Raw genomic sequence first — 23,908 nt, 5'->3', positions numbered from 1 at the left:
CCAGCTCTGGTTTGACAGCAGAGGTCTCACTCCGAATCAGTCGAGCGGCATTATCTTTTCATCGGTTGCGTAACGCTGTGTGGAAGCTACCCGGTTTGTCGCTCCGCACAAAGCTTCAAGTATTCTCGGCCACGGTCATTCCCTCCCTTCTCTATGCTTGCAAACGTGGACCCCCTAATGGAACATCATCGCCGGCTAGAAACATTTAGGCTGGCCTGCCTAAGATCCATCCTGGGTTTAACCAGGCTGGATTGTGTGAGGAGCTCACAAGTCTTTGAAAGATGTGGACAAAGTCCCATCGGTGAGCTCCTCCGGCAGGCAAGGTTGCGTTGGCTGGGTCATGTAGCCCGCATGCCCGGCCACCGCATGCCTAAACAGTTATTGTTTGGCCAGATAGAGGGGGCTAAGCGGGCGCGGCACGGGCTGGAGAAGAGATGGGGTGATGTGGTACAGGAGGATCTGGAGCTGAGTGGACTTGCCGACGACTGGTACCAGCAGTGTCAAGATCGGCCTCTTTGGAGGAGGCTTGTGAAGGATGCTACTGGCCAGTTGGAGGCAGTCGTCCTCCAACAACAACGGAGGGCAGAGGAGCGACGCTCACAACAACGAGCAGAGCGCAGGGTGGCTAAAGCACAGCAAGTTGGCACAGTAGGGGGCACAGGTGGTGCATCAACCAGTCATCTCAGTCATTCGACTCATGTCACCGGTTGGATCTGTCCCGTGACCTCCTGCCAGCGGGCGTTCGACACTTCACGTGGCCTTAACGTGCATATAGCCTGGCACAAGCGTCGTGGTGACGTCACCGCCACTTAGTGGCGAATGGCGGTTGTTTGTTTTGTTTGTTTTTGTTTTGCATGTATATATGTGTGTGTGTGTGTGTGTGTGTGTGTGTGTGTGTGTGTGTGTGAGTGTGTGTGTGTGCATGTATATATGTGTGTGTGTGTGAGTGTGTGAATGAGTGTGTGTATCAGTGAGTATGTTTATGTGGTTTATGAGGACATTTTATTAGGTTATAAACTGGTCATTACTAGGTTATTATGCTATAAATGTGGTTAAACAATGTTTTATTGAAAATTAAAAAATGCATAAAGTTTTTTGTGAGGGTTAGCTTTAGGGGTTGTGTCGGGTTGGACAGAATCTATAGTTTGTACAGTATAAAAATCATAATGTCTATGGAAAGTCCTCATAATGATAGCTGCACCAACGTGTGTGTGTGTGTGTGTGTGTGTGTGTGTGTTTTTGTGTGCGTGTGTGTGTATATTTGCGTGTTTGTGTGCGTGCGCAAACAGCTCCAGCTCCTGGTGAAACTGGCCCTGATTTCTGCGCATGCGCAAACTAGAATTTCGAGATTTTCTCGGAAGTCACAAACTCTTGGAAAGCGGCTGTTCTTTTCTTTGGATCGTCGGGATCATTGAGGAATAATTGAAGAGTTTTCCAACAAAGCCTCACTAGGATGATTGTGTACGAACTGTAAGAGTGAAATGCTGAAGTAAATCTACAGAGTTTGTTGTCGTCAGTCTGCGGAGGTGAGACATGTTTGTGTATTTTTCACGAAACTCTTAGATTCTGGAAATATGTTTCTTAAAGGCCGTTTGTGATTGTTATAATAGCGATAAACCAACGATACGAACATTGTGAGAAGATGCAACACATTGCGTTTAAATCAAACTCTCTCAGACTGTTTATAAGTGCATTAATCTCTGTCTGAAGAGCTTTATTGTGCTGTTACTAACAGAAGTTCCAGTTTATCTGTATTTCAGTCATTCAGGATCTGTTTATGTGTTTATGTGTTACAGATCAGTTCTGGAGATCTGCCATGATGATTCTTCTGTCCTTCAGCATCAGTTTGTTCATGGTGAATTCATGTATGACACACAGTCTGTTCACATGTGAGCCGATGCGTGTGCAGTGGTGTCATGACATGCATTACAACAACACATTCTTCCCCAACATGCTCGAGCACTATGACCAGGACATCGCTGCCGTGAAGATGAAGGTAAAGTTTCGGTCATCTTCCTCTGTTTGGAGACTTTCTATAATTCATGTGACTCTCTTTTATCAGCTGTTGATGACTGAAGAATCACAGCAATAACAGAGTCTCACTAATAATCTGATGATGAGAATTTCTTCTGCATAAAATACCCAGAATATTATTATTATTATTATTATGCATTTTATTTATAGGCGGCTTACATGAGACTCAAGGACACCTTACAACAACAAAATAATGATATTATATGAGTTTATTATCTCATATGAGCACATGAATTCATCTCTTTGTGTTGTTATTACACAGATGTTTGAGGAAATGTGGCGTTATTCAAAAACACAGTGATTCTGGTATAAAGATGATTTAATCTGAACCGAGTCAGATCTGTTATTCAATAAACACGTCGCTTCAGTCTTTACACAGAACATTTGATCTGTAGCACATTCCTGCATTTGTGTTAGAGCGATTCATTTCACTGAAGTATCAAATAAAGGCCTTCATGTAACACAGCAGAAAAACTCTCTATTGTTCAAGCCTTAGATTTAAACACCAGAGAGTCAGGAAACCCTCTGCAGTCACACACACACACACTCTCACACACACACACACACACACACACACTCACTCTCACACACTCTCACACTCACACACACACACACTCACACACACACACACACACACACACACACTCACACACACACACACACACACACTCACTCTCACACACTCTCACACTCACACACACACACACGTTGTGTTTCCATGTTTTATGGGGACTTTCCATAGACATAATGGTTTTTATACTGTATAAACTTTATATTCTATCCCCTAAACCTAACCCTCACAGAAAACATTCTGCATTTTTACATTTTCAAAAAACATCATTTAGTATGATTTATAAGCTGTTTTCCTCATGGGGACCGACAAAATGTCCCCACAAGGTCAAACATTTCGGGTTTTACTATCCTTATGGGGACATTTGGTACCCACAAAGTGATAAATACATGCTCACACACACACACACACACACACACACATACACACTCACTCTCACACACACACACTCACTCTCACACACACACTCACTCTCACACACACACACACTCACACACACTCTCACACACAGTCACACACTCACTCTCACACACACTCACACACACACACACACACACACACACATCATATACACACACACACAGTCACACACACACACACTCACACACACACACTCACACACACATCATATACACACACACACAGTCACACACACACACTCACACACACACACGCAGTCACACACACACACACACACACACATCATACACACACACACTCACACACACACACGTAGTCACAGTCTAATATTGTGTAGATCCTCCTCGTGCCACCAAAACAGTGCCAACCTGCATCTCAGAACAGCATTCAGAGACGCTATTCTTTAATTGTACAGAGCGTTTATCTGAGTTCAAAGTTTGGCTGATTAGATAATCACATGAATAATCAGGTGCACAGGTGTTCCTAATAAAGATCTGAGTGAGTGTAAATATATATATAGAGACCTTTTTGTGAAATAACTAACATGTTTTTAAATGCAGTGTTTATTTACACTTAGTGCAATAAGACCAATCCTGTCGGTCAAGGCCGTTTTTCACCAAATCTGCCCACTGATGCCCACTGTTGCCCACTGTTGCCCACTGTTGCCCACTGTACTTTTAGTACAAATAGCACATTACATCTATTTGCACTTTGTGTGAATAATGTTTATCACTTTTCCATTCGCCAATTGTTGCTAGTTGGGAAAAACACTATATTCACATTTTACATTCTATTGCACTTAAACATTTAATGTAACACAGTGATTACACAACGTTCAGGTGGCATCACTTCAATAATATCGTCAACAATGTTTTACATTTTCTTCAGTACTTTACAAATGAAAGTAACAGATATTTTACGCATGTAAATGACCCATTATATTTACATTTTACATACCTGAATCATTTCTATACACGCGGCTTATTGTCCATGTCAAATATTATTGGAGAAATATGAATACATCTTCCGTGTTTGATTAAAGCTGAGCTCATGACGCGCATCAGTAAAACATCAGAAATGTGGAATGGAGATGATTTTATTTTCTCTCATTTTCTTTTTGTCTGTGTAGCACTTCATGCCATTGGCAAACCTCCACTGTTCACCTGACGTACATCTCTTCCTGTGCCAAGCATTTGTTCCGGAGTGCACCGAACACACGCATGTCCTGCGTCCGTGCAGAGAACTGTGCGAGCGTGTCGTGTCTGACTGCATGCGGGACATGCGCACGTTTGGAATCAGCTGGCCGCCGGAGCTGCAGTGTGACCGGTCAGTCCAACAAAAAACTACATGTTTTTATGGTGAATTGGGCAACTAATCAATAATGAAAATGGTCAACAGCCAATTTTATCATTGATTAGTTGTGTCTATATGGTACAAACTATGTGTCTATGTGTCACTTTACGACATTGTGAATTTCTACTGAAAAAACTCATTGGAAAAATTATGAAGGCCACAAAGTGAAAACATACCTCACAACCCAAGCTGCCAAAACCAGGAACACTTTATATTAAAAGTGCTGTAAATATGGAAGTCTGGGTATCTCAGCGAGTATTGACGCTGACTATGAGTGACTCCAGTCATGTCTCGTTAGCAACCAAATTGGCCCGGTTGCTAGGGAGGGTAGAGTCACATGGGGTAACCTCCTCGTGGTGGTGATTAGTGGTTCTTTCAATGGGGCGTGTGGTGAGTTGTGTGTGGATCGTGGAGAGTAGCATGAGCCTCCACATGCTGTGAGTCTCCGCGGTGTCATGCACAATGGGTCACGTGATCAGATGCGTGGATTGACGTCTCAGAAGCGGAGGCAACTGAGACTCGTCCTCCGCCACCTGGATTGAGGCGAGTAACCGCGCCACCACGAGGACCTACTAAGTAGTGGGAATTGGGCGTTCCAACATTGGGAGAAAAGAGGATATAAAATAAAAGTGCTGTAAAGGCCAATTCACATTGCCCCGACAAATGCCAACAGAGACCAACACTTCCAACATTCTAAAGTTGGCTGTTATATTTAGAATGTTGAGACACAAAACCATCGTGCTCACACTGAACCAGCAAATACAAACAAACCCCAGCAAACACCAGCAAACACCCAAAACCCCAGCAAACACCAACAAACCCCAAAAACACCAGAAAACACCAACAAACACCGGCAAACCCCCAAAACACCAGCAAACACCAACAAACCCCAGCAAACACCAGCAAACGCCAACAAACCCCAAAAACACCAGCAAACACCAACAAACCCCAAAAACACCAGAAAACACCAACAAACACCGGCAAACACCAACAAACACCAAAAACACCAGAAAACACCAACAAACACCGGCAAACCCCCAAAACACCAGCAAACACCAACAAACCCCAGCAAACACCAGCAAACGCCAACAAACCCCAAAAACACCAGCAAACACCAACAAACCCCAAAAACACCAGAAAACACCAACAAACACCGGCAAACACCAACAAACACCAAAAAGACCAGCAAATCAACAAACACCAGCAAACATCAGCAAACACCAACAAACCCCCAAAACACCAGCAAACACCAAAAACACCAGCAAACACCAGAAACCCCCAAAAACACCATAATACACCAACAAACACCAGCAAAACCCCAGCAAACACCAACAAACCCCTAAAAACACCAACAAACACCAACAAACCCCAAAAACACCAGCAAACCAACAAACACCAGCAAACACCAAAAACACCAGCAAACACCAAAAACACCAACAAACACCAAAAAACCCCAAAAACATCAACAAACACCAAAAAAACACCAAAAACACCAGCAAACACCAACAAACCCCAAAAACACCAGCAAACACCAAAAACATCAGCAAACACCAAAAAAACACCAACAAACACCAAAAACACCAGCAAACACCAAAAAACACCAAAAACACCAGCAAACACCAAAAAAAAAACACACCAACAAACACCAAAAACACCAGCAAACACCAAAAACACCAACAAACACAGGCAAACACCAAAAACACCAGCAAACACCAAAAACACCAACAAACACAGGCAAACACCAACAAACCCCAAAAAAACAAAAAAACAAAAAAACACCAACAAACACTAACAAACACCACTCAAGATGGCGACTCAAACACTCAAGATGGCGCCGAGTATGGCTGCTGCGTTGCGAGCTCCGTTACAACACTGCGGTTTATTGTTTGTTTTGTTTACAGTTCTTTGTTTTTTTGTCTTGGATGTTGTCTGCCTTATTGTTTACGACAGACAAACGCTTTTGGACATTAGTTCTACAATCACACATCGAAAACCGGACTTCAAATTCCTTAATGCCGACCGCTGTTTACAAACACGCCGGCGGAGCCCTTTGTCTGTGCTGCTCGGCCGCGGAAACGCCAGAAGGAAAAGAGGAAAACGAGCCGGCGTTCTCATCAGAGTAAGACGTCGTGCAAATCGACCCCGCTACCCAGTATACTACTGGCAAATGTTCAGTCTCTGGACAACAAACTCTGCGAGCTGAGAGCGGATCTCTTTCCAACGAGAGACGAGGGACTGCTGCGTTATGTGCCTTACAGAAACCTGGCTGTCTACGGAGATTCCAGACTCGGCCATCGAAATCACGGGCTTTTCCGTGCACCGAGCGGACAGAGCGAAAGACCTCTCTGGTAAAAGCAGAGGTGGTGGTGTATGTTTTATGATCAACAAATCATGGTGTGATCAGAGGAACGTACATTTCATCAAGTCTTTTTGCTCTCCTGATCTGGAATATCTCATGCTTCTGTGTCGACCATTCTGGCTGCCGAGGGAATTCACAGCGGTTATCATCACAGCTGTGTACATCCCCCGCAAGCCGACACAGACCGGGCACTCAGGGAACTGTATGGGTGTATAAGTGAGCAGGAAACCGCGCACCCTGAGGCTGCGTTCATTGTTGCCGGGGACTTTAACAAAGCCAACTTCAAAGCAATCGCCCCAAAATACCACCAACACATAAAGTTCAACACACGAGGGGACCGGGTTTTGGATCATTGTTACTCTCCCTTCCGGAAGGCTACAAATCCCTCCCCGCCCCCATTTGGCAAATCGGACCATTCTTCCGTTCTGCTTCTGCCCGCTTACAGGCAGAAACTGAAACAGGAAGCACCCACCCTCAGAACGATCCAGTGCTGGTCGGACCAATCAGACTCTGCGCTACAAGACTGTTTTGATCACGCGGACTGGGAGATGTTCGGTCCGCCTCTGATGACGACATCGAGGTTTACGCTGACAGCGTAACGTGTTTCATCAGGAAGTGCGTAGAGGACGTTGTTCCGACCAAAACTATATGGATATACCCCAACCAGAAACCATGGGTTAACTGGCGATGTTCGCGCGGCACTCACTGCGCGGACCTCCGCTTTAATTCTCCTAACACGGAGGAGCGTAAACAAGCCAGTTATGCCCTCCGTAACACTATCAGTGCAGCTAAGCGCCAGTACAGGCACAAACTTGAAAGTCAGTTCAACACCACTGACTCCAGAAGTATGTGGCAGGGAATTAACACAATCATGGACTACAAGCGGAATAAAGTCTCCGCCATGAACACCGCTGCATCTCTCCGGACGAACTTAATACATTTTATGCTCGTTTTGAGGACAGTAACACCGCCCTCGCGGAGAGTGCACTCGCGACTGACGCTACAGAGGTTGATTCACTCTCCGTCTCTGTTGTGGATGTAACCCGATCATTCCGACGGGTGAACATCCGTAAAGCCGCGGGTCCAGACGGCATTCCGGGCAGCGTCATCAGAGCGTCGCGCGAATCAACTGGCTGGTGTTTTTACGGACATTTTCAATCTGTCCCTCTCCCTGTCTGTAGTCCCCACATGCTTCAAAACATCAACCATTGTGCCTGTACCGAAGCAAGCTATAATCACATGCTTAAATGACTGGCGTCCTGTTGCTCTGACCCCCATCATCAGCAAATGCTTCGAGAGGTTAATCAGAGATCACATCTGCTCTGTTCTGCCCCCTCTTTGGACCCATTGCAGTTTGCCTACCGCAACAACCGCTCCACTGATGATGCCATTGCATCTACAATACACACTGCTCTCTCCCACCTGGAAAAAGGAACACATATGTGAGAATGCTGTTTGTAGACTACAGCTCAGCATTCAACACCATAGTGCCCTCCAAGCTTGATGAGAAACTCCGGGCTCTGGGCTTAAACAGCTCGCTGTGCAGCTGGATCCTGGATTTCCTGTCAGGCAGACGTCAGGTGGTTAGAATGGGCAGCAACACCTCCTCATCACTGACCCTCAACACTGGAGCCCCGCAGGGCTGTGTTCTCAGCCCACTCCTGTATTCCCTGTACACACATGACTGTGTGGCAACACATAGCTCCAATGCCATCATTAAGTTTGCTGACGATACGACGGTGGTAGGTCTGATCACTGACAATGATGAAAGAGCCTACAGAGAGGAGGTGCACACTCTGACACGCTGGTGTCAGGAGCACAACCTCTCCCTCAACGTCAGTAAAACCAAGGAGCTTGTTGTGGACTTCAGGAAGAAAGACGGAGAACACAGCCCCATCACCATTAATGGAGCACCGGTGGAGAGAGTCAGCAGCTTCAAGTTCCTCGGTGTCCACATTACTGAGGAACTCACATGGTCCGTCCACACTGAGGCCATTGTGAAGAAGGCTCACCAGCGCCTCTTCTTCCTGAGACGGCTGAGGAAGTTTGGAATGAACCACCACATCCTCACACGGTTCTACACCAGCACTGTAGAGAGCATCCTGACTGGCTGCATCACCGCCTGGTACGGCAATAGCACCGCGCACAACTGCAAAGCCCTGCAAAGGGTGGTGCGAACTGCCAGGAACATCATCGGAGGTGAGCTTCCCTCCCTCCAGGACATATACACCAGGCGGTGTGTGAAAAAAGCTCGGAGGATCATCAGAGACTCCAGTCACCCAAGTCATGGGCTGTTCTCACTGCTACCATCAGGCAGGCGGTATCGCAGCATCAGGACCCGCACCAGCCGACTACATGATAGCTTTTTCCCCAAGCAATCAGACTGTTGAACTCTTGATCTATCAGGATCAATAATTAGCACTGCACTTTATTCAGCTATAATCTCACACTGGACTGTCAACATATTCTCCTCAATACAACTGCTATATATATATATACACATATATATTTCATATACTCCCACTTATTGTATTGTATTGTATATTCTGTTCTATATTCTGCATTGTATATAATTATTGTGTTGTGTAAGTATGTGTACATCTGATTTGTAAATTGTTTTGTGTAAGTATGTGTACATTTGATATGTAAATTGTTTTGTGTAAGTATGTTGTTTATTGTAATTGGTATATGTCTCGTCACTGTCATGACTGCTATGTTGCTCGGAACTGCACACAAGAATTTCACCTACTGTTGCACTTGTGTACATGGTAGTGTGACAATAAAGTGATTTGATTTGATTTGATTTTGAACACCAGCAAACACCAAAAACACCAGCAAACACCAAAAAACACCAACATACACCAACAAGTGTTTAGCATGTACAGACATGTTTTCTGGGAACTTATTCATACAGAAAGAGAGCAAACAAACAAACAATATTTTACACATTAGGTTTGTCCACAAAATGTGGGTAAAGTTAATATTTTATATTATTGCAGATCTGCATTTAGTTCAGTGTTTTTAATTCCTGTGTGATTTGGCGGCATTTGAGAAATAAAGGATCTGTGTTGAAAGATCTCTTCAGTCAAATGAATCTCCGCCCGTGTTATTTGCTTTTACATGTCATCCACAAAATCTGCTGAACCCATTTTCTTCTCTTATATTTAGAATGAACAAGTTCACTACAAAACATCGTATTAATCGTGACTGGAAATTGTCCGTCATTAAAAACAATAACGTATAATTGCATTATTCTTTTGTGTGTTTCATTATTACTCTTTTAACACACGTCTTTGCAGTAGTATCAGTGTCATCATAAATGACAATAACAGAGTGTAATCGCCGCATATAAAACAGTTTCTACTGCATATATATGACTTTAAATCATCATCGACTGGTTAAAACCGCTTCTTTTACTGACCTCATGTGAACTGTACTCATAGATTGATAACGTCATTAATGACACATTTTAATGTCGTATTAAGGTTTTACATGATGAGACCACAATTTAAATAGTTTTTGATAAACACAGCCGTTGAAGCTGTTGTTTTATCCGTGTCAAAGAAGAAAAGTACACATCCATCAGAATTAATGGTGTTCTAACAGATTTTTGATTTTGGAGCAGCCTTTTCAAGGGACGACCCGGCATTTTTAGCAGGACAACTTCAAAGCACATACTGGCCAAATAAGCAGAGAGTGCGGGTGCTAGATTGGCCTGCCTGCAGTCCTGACCATCTTCTCTTGAGAATGTGTGGCACATTATGAAGCTCACCACACTGCAAAAAGTGACAATTGTGCAGCTGAAGACATGCATAATGGATGAATGGGGAAAATTCCACTTTTTAAACTTAAACTTAATAAACAAAACAAAGTAATAGTGATGTTTCACAGTGGTAAACACTTGACTGTCCCATATTTTTTGGAGTGTGTTTAAAGCTGAGCTTAATGAGAAACTGTTTATTTTGTCTGATAATGATTGTAATTTGTGTTTGGTGTCACAGGTTGGAATCATGTCACTTTTCTTCTGATGGTTCTGCTGTTTCATCCATGGAAGATACGACCCCATCCGGAGGCTCTCTGTCAGCCAATCGGGATCTGGGCTTCTGGTGCCCCCTTCAGCTGAAGACTCGCCCCGGTCAGGGCGGCTCTTTTCTCGGGGCTCAAGACTGCGCCCCACCATGTGACAACATGTACCTCAAACCGCAGGAAGTTCTCTTGGCGAAGACTTTCATCGGCGTGAGCTCCATCGTGTGCTTGTGTGCGACTCTCTTCACATTTCTAACCTTCCTCATCGACGTGAAACGATTCCGCTACCCCGAGAGGCCGATCATCTTCTACGCGGTCTGCTACAGTTTTGTCTCTCTCATCTATTTCGTCGGTTTTCTGTTGGGTAACGAGGCCGCGTGCAACAAGCCGAATCTGCCGGGGCGTGTGTCGACGGTCGTGTTGGGCGCTCAGAGCCGCAGCTGCTCACTGCTCTTCATGTTGCTGTATTTCTTTTCCACTGCTGGAATGGTTTGGTGGGTCATTTTGACCATCACGTGGTTTCTGGCCGCAGGACTCAAGTGGAGCTGTGAAGCAATCGAGAAGAAGGCCGTATGGTTTCACGGAGTTGCCTGGGGTCTCCCGGGCGCCCTCACCATCGTGCTGCTGATGCTGAATAAGGTGGAAGGAGACAGCATCAGCGGCGTGTGTTTCATCGGCTTGTACGACCTCACAGCGTTGCGTTGGTTTGTTGTGGCTCCACTGGCAGCGGGCGTGTTGTCCGGCCTCTCTCTGCTGCTCGCCGGAATCGTGTCTCTGAATCGCGTACGGCAGGTTATACAACATGATGAACAGAACCAGGAGAAGCTAAAGAAGTTCATGATCCGTATCGGAGTCTTCAGCGGCCTGTACCTGCTTCCTCTGCTGGCGCTGCTCGGATGCTACCTGTATGAACAATCCCACCGCAGCGCCTGGGAGCAAACGTGGATCAACGATCGTTGTCAGGAATACAGCATCCCCTGCTACTACAGCGTAAGACACCAAACCCAGTGCCGTATCTCGCTGGTGCCCATCTGGTCATTTGCTGATGTTATGTATTGTTTGTTTTGTAGAGTGTTGATGTGGACCGGCCTGAGCTCGCTCTGTTTCTGATGAAATATCTGATGACGCTGGTTGTGGGAATATCTGCTGTGTTTTGGGTCAGCAGTAAGAAAACCTGCTCCGAATGGGCCTCCTTCTTCAACAGAACTCGCAAAAAAGAGTGAGACCACTTAATATATCATTTCTGAATTCGCCCTGATGGATCATATCACTTGTATGATTGTTTCTGTGTTCCTGTATTTTAAAAATATGTGACCGTGGATTCAACTACAGACTTCCTGGTGTTTTCTTTATCATGACATCTAATACTATTAACCATAATAAACTAATCAAAATACATTTTTAAAATACAAATATAGGTGAGGAAGAACATTTAAAAGATCTGTGTGTTTAGACGTAATGAATGTGCGTAAAGTGTGTTGTTGTGTTCTTCAGTCCCATCAGCGAGAGTCGACGTGTTCTGCAGGAGTCCTGCGAGTTCTTCCTGAAACACAACAGTCGTGTGTCCAAGCATTACAAACCCTCTTCTCATAAACTCAAGGTCATTTCTAAGTCCATGGGCACCAGCACAGGCATTCAAACCCCTGTCACTAGTAACCATGACAACACTCCGGTCTCCACGGCAGTCAGCAACCACAACATTCCAAGCCAGCCTGTTTCCAGGACGCAGAGAGACCCGCCGCCGCCGGCAGAGAGACGCAGTAAAGCGGGTAGTTCCAGTCGCATCAGCAGCCGCGCCGAAAGCCTCCGCAGGTGTGTTTATGAAAAATTAGTTTAACTATTCACTGTTACGCTGATGCTGCAGCACACAATGTTCATCTTGATGGTATTCATTTGATCAGTATGTGTGTTCCCAAAGTGTGCCAGTTGAGCTACAGCAGTGTTTTACGATCCTGGTCCACGTTCTTTATGTCTTCCTAATCAAAAACATTGAGTTTAACCGATTGGCCGGTGAGTTGAGGCTCCATGTTGTTTAGAGCGTTGGGGAAACTCCAGGACCAGGATTGAGAAACACTGAGCTAAAGGATCACTAACTGAACAGGTGCACGTAAACAATGATATTGTATTTAACATTGATGTTCTGCTTTAAAGTTAAGCCCCATCGACAGCGTGCGCTGGAAGAAATGTGAAAATACACATATGTGACGTGATGTTATTATTCATATAGCACAGAGCAAACTCCACCCACAGGAATGACATCACTAATGCATCACCAGAAGTTCAAAAGAATGATTTATCCACTTCAGCACACATTTAACTGAAGAAATAACACACCGTAAAATCCCCAGTGTTAAATGAACACCCCTCGTGTCTCCACGAGTCCACCAGAGTTCAATCTACTCTCTGAGTGATGACACCTGCGGTTAACAAGAAGAGTATCGACTTGATCTCATCGTCTGTAGATTGAACACTGGTGGACTCGTGGAGACACAAGAGGTGTTCATTAAACACTTTGTACATTTCTACTTTAATCGCTGCAGAATGTCTCGCCTCACACACTTCCATTAAAAGTGCTTTACAGTAACTGGAGTTGTTGTTCAGGGGCGAGTTAAAGTATTATCTGTGATAATATTTATATATATATAATATAATTGACTCATGATTGTTCTTTCATTATGTTTATTATTTCATAAAGCCTGAAGAGATGAGAGCAGTCGTGTGAAATGTGTTTAATGATTTAATGCTCTTGTTTTGATGCTGTTTGAAGGATGACCCCAAAAGATGATGTGCTGCAGTCTGCCCACAGCGCCAACTCGGTGAAATGTCAGGTGGGCATGGTGTCTGAATCGAGGTGAGACAGACACAGTTGCAGCCCAATCCTCCCGTCCCCCTGTGCGGTTTCTCAGTATATACAGATCCTCACCGTCAGCTGTAGAATATGGGGCATGCAGCGGAAGTGACAGATGATCCGTTCAGGGAAAGAATTGCACATCTGTGACTGGAATAGTCCAAACACTGTCTTCTGACCGGAATCAATGAACTAAAACATCAGATTTCTTTAATCATCTCTTAAAGAAGAGGGGTTTCTGCCGAATGTGTACATGTGTGCTAACTGCACCCCCAAAGAACACACCACAAACACAAACACAAACACACACACACACACACATATATATATTACAGATACAAGCTTTCTCTGACCTGAAGTAAAACTTCATTAAATCTTTATGAAATGATTAATATTATGTCAGTATTTTAGATTCTTTGGACGTGTCTTTTGGTCTTAAGTGTGTTTTCTGCACAGTTAAATATGTTTGTTTTCACGTTTATATTTTAATGCTGGTTGTGTAAATGTTTATTTACAAACAGATTTAAAGGGAAAGACTCGGTGTATTCCTCTGTCATATGGAGAAGGTTAAAGGTCGTCAGGTTTGGTCTATGATGTACTGCTGTAAATCTGAATGTCATTTCACCTGAAGATGATTTTGGGCTCTCGGGCACCTGATTCTTCCCCGTTCTTCCATGAAATCATATAAATAAAGATTAAATTAACTCTTGTGTTTTAGTGTATAATATTCCCACAGACACACATATAATAAACAGGAGTGTCTTTATGTCACGTTTTACCTTATTAATTCCTGAATCACACACCACACACACCCACACACATATAACATACACACACACACACACACACATACACACACACACATACACACACACATAACACACACACACACACCACATATAACATACACACCCACACACACATACCACACACACACATAACATACACACCCACACACACATAACATACACACACACACACACACATAACATACACACACTTATATAACATACACACACACACACATATAACATACACACATATAACATACACAAACATTTTTGGAATTGCCAGTATTTCCATTGGAGGCAAGATCTACTTCCAGGTATTAGATGAATACAACACTGGACAGCCTTACAAGACCACTCTATGTAATGAGAAGTGAACTGGGTAGTTACATTTGGAAGAAGACTTTTTGGAAATATACATAAAAAAAATCTAGCAGTAACCATGTGTTAGTGAGAAGGACTTTTTGGAAGCTAGACATGATTATTGGAATTGCCAGTATTTCCATTGGAGGCAAGATCTACTTCCAGGTATTAGATCAATACAACACTGGACAGCCTTAGGGCGGGGTTAGGTGTGGGGGCAGGGTTAAGTGGTTAGGTATGGGGGCAGGGTTAAGTGGTTAGGGTTAGGGGCGGGGTTAGATTTAGGGGCAGTCAAGTGGTTAAGGTTAGGGGCAGGGTTAAGTGGTTAGGGTTAGGTATGGGGACAGGGTTAAGTGGTTAGGGTTAGGGAATAAATAATCCAAGGTCCGGACCTGAGGTCCGAACCTGGCTGTGCACAGTCCATCCGTCCACTGACCGCTCCAAGTAGACAAGGAAAAGACCAAGGCCACGGACACATCCTCCTCTCCTACTCAAAACTATTTCCAAGGTCTGACCCACTGACAACCACCACCAAACCAAGAGCCCATCAGTACTCAGACACAATATATTCCCTGAAATATACCACAATAATAATAATATGGTCATAAGAGTGTAAGGCTAAAACCAAACAGGTTGTTCCAAAAACGGGCTGCGTGGCCACATAGGGGGTTAGAAGTCTAGGGGCTGTCGCTTGGAGAGCTGTGTGACCCTGGGTTAGGGTTAGGTTAGGGAATAAATGTTAGGGTTAGATTAGGTTGGGGTTAGAGTTAGGTTAGGTTAAAGCCAAGCGGGTTGTTCTAGCAACGGGCTGTGTGGCCCCATAGGGGGCTCGAAGCCTAGGGGCTGTCGCATGGAGGGCTGTGTGACCCTGGGTCTAGTGGTCTAGGGTACTAGAGGGTAGGGCTCAGGGCTTGGGTAGTGGTTGCGTTCGGCCAGGTGAATTGCCAGAGGGTACCAATGGTAGGGTTAGGAAAGGTGTGAGTGTGGAATTAGCATAAATAAGTGTCCCAGTTTTTAAATGGATGGGGGGTAGCAACTGAGCAAGAGGAGGAACTGTCGACACAAACCTACGTCTCATTGAGTCCTCTCGGATATAAGGCATCCAGATGTTTGATCCAAACTCTCTCGGCCCACAACCGTTCTCTAAGGGACCAAAGTGGATTTGTCTGGAGCCCTGAGATCCAAAGGGACTCAAGGCCGTGTACCAAGAAGTGCTGTACCAGGTGTCTACGCTTCTCAATCTTGTGTAAGATATTGTGTGCATGTTGGTAGGCTCTGACGCGCACTTCATTCTTTGTCTGGCCCACATATTGTTTTCGGCACTTGAGACAGTAAATGAGGTAAACACAATTGGTACATCCATGGGACAGGGGATGAGACAACTTAAAAATCTGGCCACTGAATCTGTTCCTCACCCATCTCAGAGGAAAGAAGTATTTGCACTTACCCACTCGGCCCTTGGGTGAAGGTGCAGAGAGTTTGCTCTTCACCAACATATCCAGGACGTTTTCGTTCCGCCTATAGGCCGCAATTGGTTTGTGGTGTTGCAAATACTTCGTGGGTGTGAGAAAGTTCCGAAAATTAGATCTGATGGCCCGATTGAGTTGTTCACTGAGATTCGAGAAATGCGACACCATCGGAATGATCTTATCTCTCGGTGTTATATCAGTCAAAGGCAGGGGTTTGGGTTTATCAAAGGTCCTGAGAATTTTTCTTAAAAAAGATAGAGAGTAACCGCGTTGTCTTAAAGCTGTGAAAAGAGTTTTTGTTGCCGAGAAGAAAAATGTCTGTTCTTGAACCGAAGTAATTGAGATTTTACAATACCACAAAATGTGTGTTTGGGGTGGAAACTGTGCTTATGCAAAAGTGCGTGAGTATCTGTCTCCTTAAAATAAACCCTGAAATCCAACCTGCCAGTAGAAGGGAAGTTAGGCCTATTGTATGACACAACATCTAATATATTGACCTCCGACTGATGAACTGTGAACTTGATTTTAATAGAGGTCTGGTGTGCATTCAAGTGCTCAGTGAAAGCGATGAAATCCTCCATCGAATGAGTCCAGACACCCCAGATATCGTCGAGAAACCTATAGTACGCAAAAGGCTTTATCGGTGCCGAGTCTAGTGCTGACTCTTCCCAGTCTGCCATGAATATGTTTGCGTATGAGGGGGCAAATTTTTTACCCATAGCTGTACCTTTGGTTTGCAGATAAAATTTGGAGTCAAATTCAAAATAATTTTTCGTTAGATTTATTTCCAATAGTTTTAGAATGTATTCATCTGGTCTGTTTGAGTCAGGAAATTTAAGCATGAATTTTTTTATGGCTTCAAGGCCCACCGTTGTCTCAATATTTGTGTATAAACTGTCTATATCTATTGTGAAGAGAAGGGCACTTGAAGGAATTTCTAATTTTCCAATTTTTGCTATGAAATCATACGTGTCTTTTAGATAACTCGGGTGTCTGGTGGAGAGTGGGTTGAGAAAGTGTTCTAAAAATTCTGCAATAAAATACGTTTCGCTGTTACAGTCAGATACAATGGGTCTTCCGGGGGGCACTTGAAATGGTATGCTCCAGTTTTTGGGATCTTTATATATCTTTGGGAGTAGGTAAAATCTTCTAGGTCTAGGTGGTCCATCCCCTGTTAAATATTTTTTCTGCGAACCATCTATGATTTTTTTTAAACACATTTCCTGTACTTCTCCTGTACTTCACTGATGGTTTGAGGATATATCGGTTCAAGTGGTCGATAATGTTTGCTAACAGCTAATTGTCTCTGTCCCTCCCAGATGTACTGGTCTCTGTCAAGAATAACTGCTGCATTCCCTTTGTCCGCAGGCTTAATAACAATATTTGTATTTTTTTTGTAGTTCTCTCAATGCTTTAATTTCACCAGTCGTCAAATTCTTGGTTTCTTCAACACCCCAATTTAAGTGTTTGTAAGCATTAGGGTTAGGGGTTAGGGTTGGGGTTAGGTGCAGGAAAAATGGTTTTAATTTTTATGTGCCGGGAAAAGAATATAATATATTATTTTCTTCCTTTAGGTAATACTGGCTCACGATTCTGGTTTATTTTGTATTTTTTTCTTTCTCCATAAACAATGTACCCAGTGAGAGAGAGAGAGAGAGAGAGAGAGAGAGAGAGAGAGAGAGACCTCCTCTTAATACCCCACTCTTGAAGGTTATATATTGCTTTTTTTTTAAATTTCTCCTATTTTTTTAAAAAAACCAACATTGGAGACATGCATACTGGAATCCCTCTCCCTATTAACCCATTCTGCCCCTCCAAATATCTTCATGTTACCCTTTTTGAATCCCCTTCACCCCCTCCCCTCCTGGTTAGGGGATTCACCTGGTCCGGTGCAGTAATCAGTTCATCCCCGTGGCCGGTCCACCTCGCGTGTCGCCCTTGGTGGTTCTTCAGTTCAACCTTCACCACTGATGGCATAGCCCACTTAGGGATCCACTCTGCCACCATCCCAGGTTTCACCACCCTCCCATCTTCCAATTAGGTTAGGGTTAGTATCCACCCAGTAGGGTTAGGGTCAGCATTAGGGTCCAATAAGGTTAGAGCTAGGTTTTGGGACAGCATTAAGACCCAGTAAGGCTAGGATAGGAGCTGAGATTAGAGACAGCATTAGGGCCCAGTAAAGTTAGGGCTAAAATTTAAGTCAGCATTAGGGTCTAATAAGGTTAGAGTTCGAACTAGATTTTGGGACAGCATTAGGGCCCAGTAAGATTAGGTTTAGAGCTAGGATTAGGGTCAGCTTTGAGGCCCAATTCAGTTGTAGCTAGAGCAAAAGTACGGGTCCATATTGAGGACCAGAGGGGTTAAGGCCAGTTTAAGATTGGGATTTGGTTTCAAAGTCACCCTCTAATTATAGTATTGGATAGATCTATTAATAGAGACATGGATATTAATCTTGTATAACAGGGGTTTTATATTCTTGTCAAGTCATTTTATGACAATAGGGTTAAGATTAATAGGCGCCAACACCCCCATATGTATAAATAATATAGATATAGATATATTATATATTTCATAAATATATTTATTAAAGTGAATAAATATACAGAACTAAAACCAGAGAGATTGCCGCTGTCAAATAAAAACCTCTTAAGTGCTATACATTTAAAAAACCCAAATTCTAATCAGTGCTCACAATCAAGTTCAAAAGGATTTTATAAAGAAAATAAAAGTTAATGGTATCGAGCCCCATAAGTGCTATTCTTCATATAAGTGCTCAAAATCAATCAAAATCAACCCATATCCAAATTTATTAAAGGACACAACCACACATATAAAAAAAGTTGGTTTTTATTCAATACCGGTCACTCCCCTATACACATATATATATATATATATATATATATATATATATATATATATATATATATATAAATATATTTGTTTTAAATTTGATATATTATCCCTATCTATCCCCCCACAAAAAAAACATGTAAACACATATACAACCCCATTTTTCCTCCCATCTCCCTAAAAAAATGTCCCCTATTTTCAAAGTGTACTTTTCCCCCGATCGAAATCAAGCATTTAGCCCCCCTGGAAATTGGGTTCCCAATCTATTAATCCACATCCATTCTGATCTACGTCTCTGTTGAGTGGACCATTGAGGATTACTTTGCAGACCTGCAATTTGAAGGTTTTGTATTCCATGCTGTTTAAAATGAAGGACTAATTGTGTATTACAGTTATTCTTTTTAATGTTATACACATGTTGTTTTATTCTAATTTCCATAGAATATTTTGTTTCTCCTACATATTTTTGGTTACACCGTTTACATGAAATAAGATACACCAAATTTTTGGTGTATAAAGTAATATCGTCTGCAATTGGATATCCCTCTTTTTTAACTCTCAGATACTTCAGCGTCCCGTGAAAATCAGCATAATTCATGTTGGGTGTCCGAGCCCGAGGTCTATATGAATCAGAGTTGAATTTTGATCTCACCAGCATACCTTTCAGATTTGTATTTTTCTTGTATGCCGAGACCATCTTCAGTCCTTGTAGTGGCTCATGTATTTGTTGGGTCTTATTAAACTCTTCCTTAATTCTGTTATTCAATATCATCGCTGGGCCCGAGAAAGTGGTTATCAATGGGAGAACTTCCTCTGGGTCTGGCCCCACGCGGTCATTGCCCCCCCCTAGTTATCTCCAACAAGGTGGAAGATTTAATAGATCTAAGAAATCTTTTTGAATATCCCCTCCTTCTGAGAGCTTGAAATAATACTATGATACTCTCCTCAAAGTGTTGCTTTTGGGAGCAAATTCTATGAAATCGGATAATTTGTGATTTGATCAATCCCTTAAAGGTGTGTTTTGGATGGAAACTCCTCTTATGTAGCAAGGTATGTGTGTCCGTGGGTTTGAAATATATTTTGGTCTGTAGTATTTTGTTCCCATTATCAAGAGGTACAAAGAATGTTGTTGTATCCAAAAAGGTGACCTCCTTGAAACTCCTCATATGTTTAATTTTAATATGTGAGTGATGTGTATTAGCCAATTGGATAAACTCATCGAAGAGGGCTGCCCCGTGGTGCCAGACTCCAAAGACATCATCCAAAAATCTGTAATAGATTAAGGTAAGTATTTACACTTTTCAAAGAGAGTACTCTCCCATTCTGCCATATAAATGTTAGCATAAGATGGAGCAAACTTCTTCCCCATGGCTGTACCCTGTATTTGTAGATACATTTTCTCATTAAACTGAAAATAATTTCTGGTTAGACTGATCTCAAGAAGCTGAAGTATCTGTTCATTTGGCCTATTAGGGTCAGGATGTCTTTCAAGACATGTCCGTACTGCTTGTAATCCCAGTTCTGTATTGATATTTGTATAAAGACTCTCTACATCAATCGTGAACATGAATGCCTCCATAGGGATTGTATCCTTTTTTATCTTTAAAATGTAGTCATATGTATCTTTTAAATAACTCCCATGAATTTGTGAGACTGGGTTTAAAAAATGGTCAATATATTGAGAAATATTATAGGACTCACTCCCACAATCGGACACAATGGGTCTCCCCTTAGGAACCTCATAAGGGACCGTCCACAATTCTGGATTCACATGGATTTTAGGTAACAGATAGAGTTGTCGGGGCCTTGGTTGGTCTGGACCCATAAGAAATTGTACCCGTTTCCCATTTATAAACCCTTTCTCCTTAAGTGTTTTTAAAATTAGTAGAATCTGCTTCTGCGTCTCTTTTTGTAAAGAGTGTGGTAAGGAGATGTAATGATTTTCATTTTCTAATTGCCTTCTAGCCTCACATAAATATTGATGTTTGTCCATGATTACTATATTGGAACCCTTATCTGCTGGTTTTATAATTATTTCTTTGCATGTTTGTAACGGTTTCACTGCCTTCCTCTCCCCTAATGTTAAATTATCCTTATCCTTTGTGCGTTGGATTGTTCCAGCTATTCTATTATTGGCTAATATAAATTTTTGAATGGGTTTATTTATTTTTCCTAATTTAGGCTCCCAAATTGAAGTATTTATAAACAATTGAGGTTTTGTTATTCCTTTATATTCAAAATAGTCCAAAAGTTTCAATTTTCTATTGAAGGCATGAACATCCCTTCCAAGGGCCATTGGGTCCATCCCTCTTGGTGTGGGAATAAAAGTTAATCCTTTGTTTAAAACCTGTTCTTGCTCTAATGTAAGTATGAAGGTTTTGGACAAATTGATTATAGTGTTGGTGTGCTTGTATTTAGAAGACTTGCACTTCACCTCCCCTAGAAGTTTAATTGGTCCAGCCAATAATTAAAGAGTTGTTCTGCCGTATGTGGCGTCCAGTGGACTAAATCCTTCAGGTCCACCTTAAATCTAAATGGATGTAGGTCATTGAGGCTAGTACCATGAGCAGATATATAATTATTTAAAATCTTTAAATTATCTTGTTGCCCTTGGGGCAACAGATCAGAAAAGTTTATCAGGGGTGTATAGATCGTGGCGTTGGGAAACATACTTGCCGCTACACTCCACAGTCCTTGTAGTTGCTTAATTGCAGTTTTCTGTGGGTGTTGTTCTTTATTATTAATCCCTAAGGCTAAAATCACTTTTGCTACCTCCAAATTTGGGGACATTTTCTCCAGGATTCTTGTTAAATGTAAAAAAGTTGCTCCTGGAAAGCTGTCAATTTGTATATCATTGTGTTTATACGGTGGCACCCTGGACAGATTGGAGTCCCCATTATCAAAATGGGTTTTTTTTACTACTAATATCCAGTCTATCGCTTTTCTATTTGTATTGCAGTGTCTAATCGGTGTGTGGATCGGCCGTGTATTCGGAAGACTGTCCCTCCCCTTGGGGTTTAGGACTTCTATCCCCTGGCATGGAGTGAGTTCCCCCGCTGCTATAATTTCATGTGGAGCAAGGATGGGATCAGTTTGGGCCATCAAAATGGGATTTATCCCTTGTGGAGGGCCAATCATCATCTTTTTCATTTCTCCCTCTATTACAGCGGTTTTCCTCACTCCAGAACCAGGTCCCGAATCTGAAATCATCTCTATAGTTAGATCTTCAAAAGGTTGTACACTCCCATTGTTAAACATCTTTCTATTTTTATGTTGTGTTTCATTACCTAATGTTTTTTGTCCTGGTGCTCCCTCTTGTTCTCTCAGAACCTGTACCTCAATCCTCATCTGTCCTTTTCTAGAGTTTTCCCTTTCTGTTAAATTGGCCGAGGTAGGAAGTTCTGACAGGGGAGAGTGGACCATCTGTAGATTTGATTCTAAGTTTAAAATACTGACAATCTGTCCATGTGCCAATTTAATTGTATCTGGCAGAAGTTTTCCCTTAAATCTGTTTTTCACCCATTTTAAAGCCCTGTCCCATTCTTGTTGTTCCCATCGTTCTATTTTACCCTGTAGTTCTCTTTTTACCCCGTGTAATGTTCTCTTAAAATTAACATATTCTGTTTCATCCAATTTTGTGTATTTTCAGAAACCCTTGTTGCTGTTGAGACATTAGGGCAAGATGGTTTAATAAACTGTGTAAGTTTACCGACCTGTCTCAACATACCCAAGGGGAAACTGTTTGTCTCAATTGATTTGTTAATTATCTGCTCATGATGAGTAGCTTGAACCCACTTAAAATAATTCTTGATTAATTGTTTATCTAAAGTTTTATTTAAATCTATACCATTTTGTAATGGCTGCTCTGTTGACCTCCCTTCCTCCCCCTCATCACTCCCCAATACCGAAAATCTATTACTCAAAACAATCATGCTAAAAACACTTCCAATGAAAGCAGAATGGTGTTATACCCAACTTGGGTCTTACCCTTGGAGTATCTTCTAGGTTCTTGATAGGTAGTTCTCTTGGAGGAAGAATTGTTTGGTAGAATCCACTGTGGAGCTGGATAGGTAGTTCTCTTGGAGGAAGAATTGTTTGGTAGAATCCAATGTGGAGAGTCCCACCCTGGAAGACTCTCAAAGAATCAATTTCTCCCCCAAACCGTTGTAAGTGTTTAGAAAACACAGGCCTAATCTCCTGGAAAATGCCCCACCAAGGTCTCCACATCAGGCCTTTTCCCCTTTTGACTATATCCTCGTTGGGTTTTCTACTCCATTCTCCTCTCAATGAAAATGTAAAAACACTACAAACTTTATTTCAATATTAAAAACAAATTTAAAAAGTATTAAAGTCCAATCTAGATCAACCTCTTGTGAAGTGATGAGGTCAGTCCTGACGTTTCGCTTGTGCAGCTTTCTCAAAGGACACATTCAGTGGAGGGCCAGAGCAGCCATTTTATAGAATACCATAGGTCATGTGACCCTCACAATCACCTGATCCATCTCAATCCAATTTTCACCTCCCTCATTCCTCAATCAATCGTACTTTAACTCAGAATCGTGGCTCTGATTGGGTTAGGTGCAGGAAAAATGGTTTTAATTTTTATGTGCCGGGAAAAGAATATAATATATTATTTTCTTCCTTTAGGTAATACTGGCTCACGATTCTGGTTTATTTTGTATTTTTTTCTTTCTCCATAAACAATGTACCCAGTGAGAGAGAGAGCGAGAGAGAGAGAGAGAGAGAGAGAGAGAGAGAGAGAGAGAGACACCTCCTCTTAATACCCCACTCTTGAAGGTTATATATTGCTTTTTTAAATTTCTCCTA

General features: G+C 42.5%; 1 protein-coding gene across 1 annotated transcript; it reads left to right on the top strand.

The window, feature by feature from the left end:
• The first annotated feature begins 1,350 nt into the window (after positions 1 to 1,350).
• On the top strand, positions 1,351 to 14,333 carry fzd6 (frizzled class receptor 6). Its single transcript, XM_052144832.1, has 7 exons — positions 1,351 to 1,526; positions 1,797 to 1,996; positions 4,155 to 4,351; positions 10,739 to 11,753; positions 11,834 to 11,982; positions 12,258 to 12,575; positions 13,531 to 14,333. The coding sequence occupies exons 2-7, from the start codon at positions 1,817 to 1,819 to the stop codon at positions 13,616 to 13,618; spliced, it is 1,947 nt and encodes a 648-aa protein (XP_052000792.1). The 5' UTR covers positions 1,351 to 1,526; positions 1,797 to 1,816; the 3' UTR covers positions 13,619 to 14,333.
• Positions 14,334 to 23,908: the final 9,575 nt, after the last annotated feature.

This window comes from Xyrauchen texanus, chromosome 15, assembly GCF_025860055.1.
Source record: "Xyrauchen texanus isolate HMW12.3.18 chromosome 15, RBS_HiC_50CHRs, whole genome shotgun sequence".
Taxonomy (NCBI): domain Eukaryota; kingdom Metazoa; phylum Chordata; class Actinopteri; order Cypriniformes; family Catostomidae; genus Xyrauchen; species Xyrauchen texanus.
This window is presented reverse-complemented; position numbering and strand designations above follow the sequence as displayed.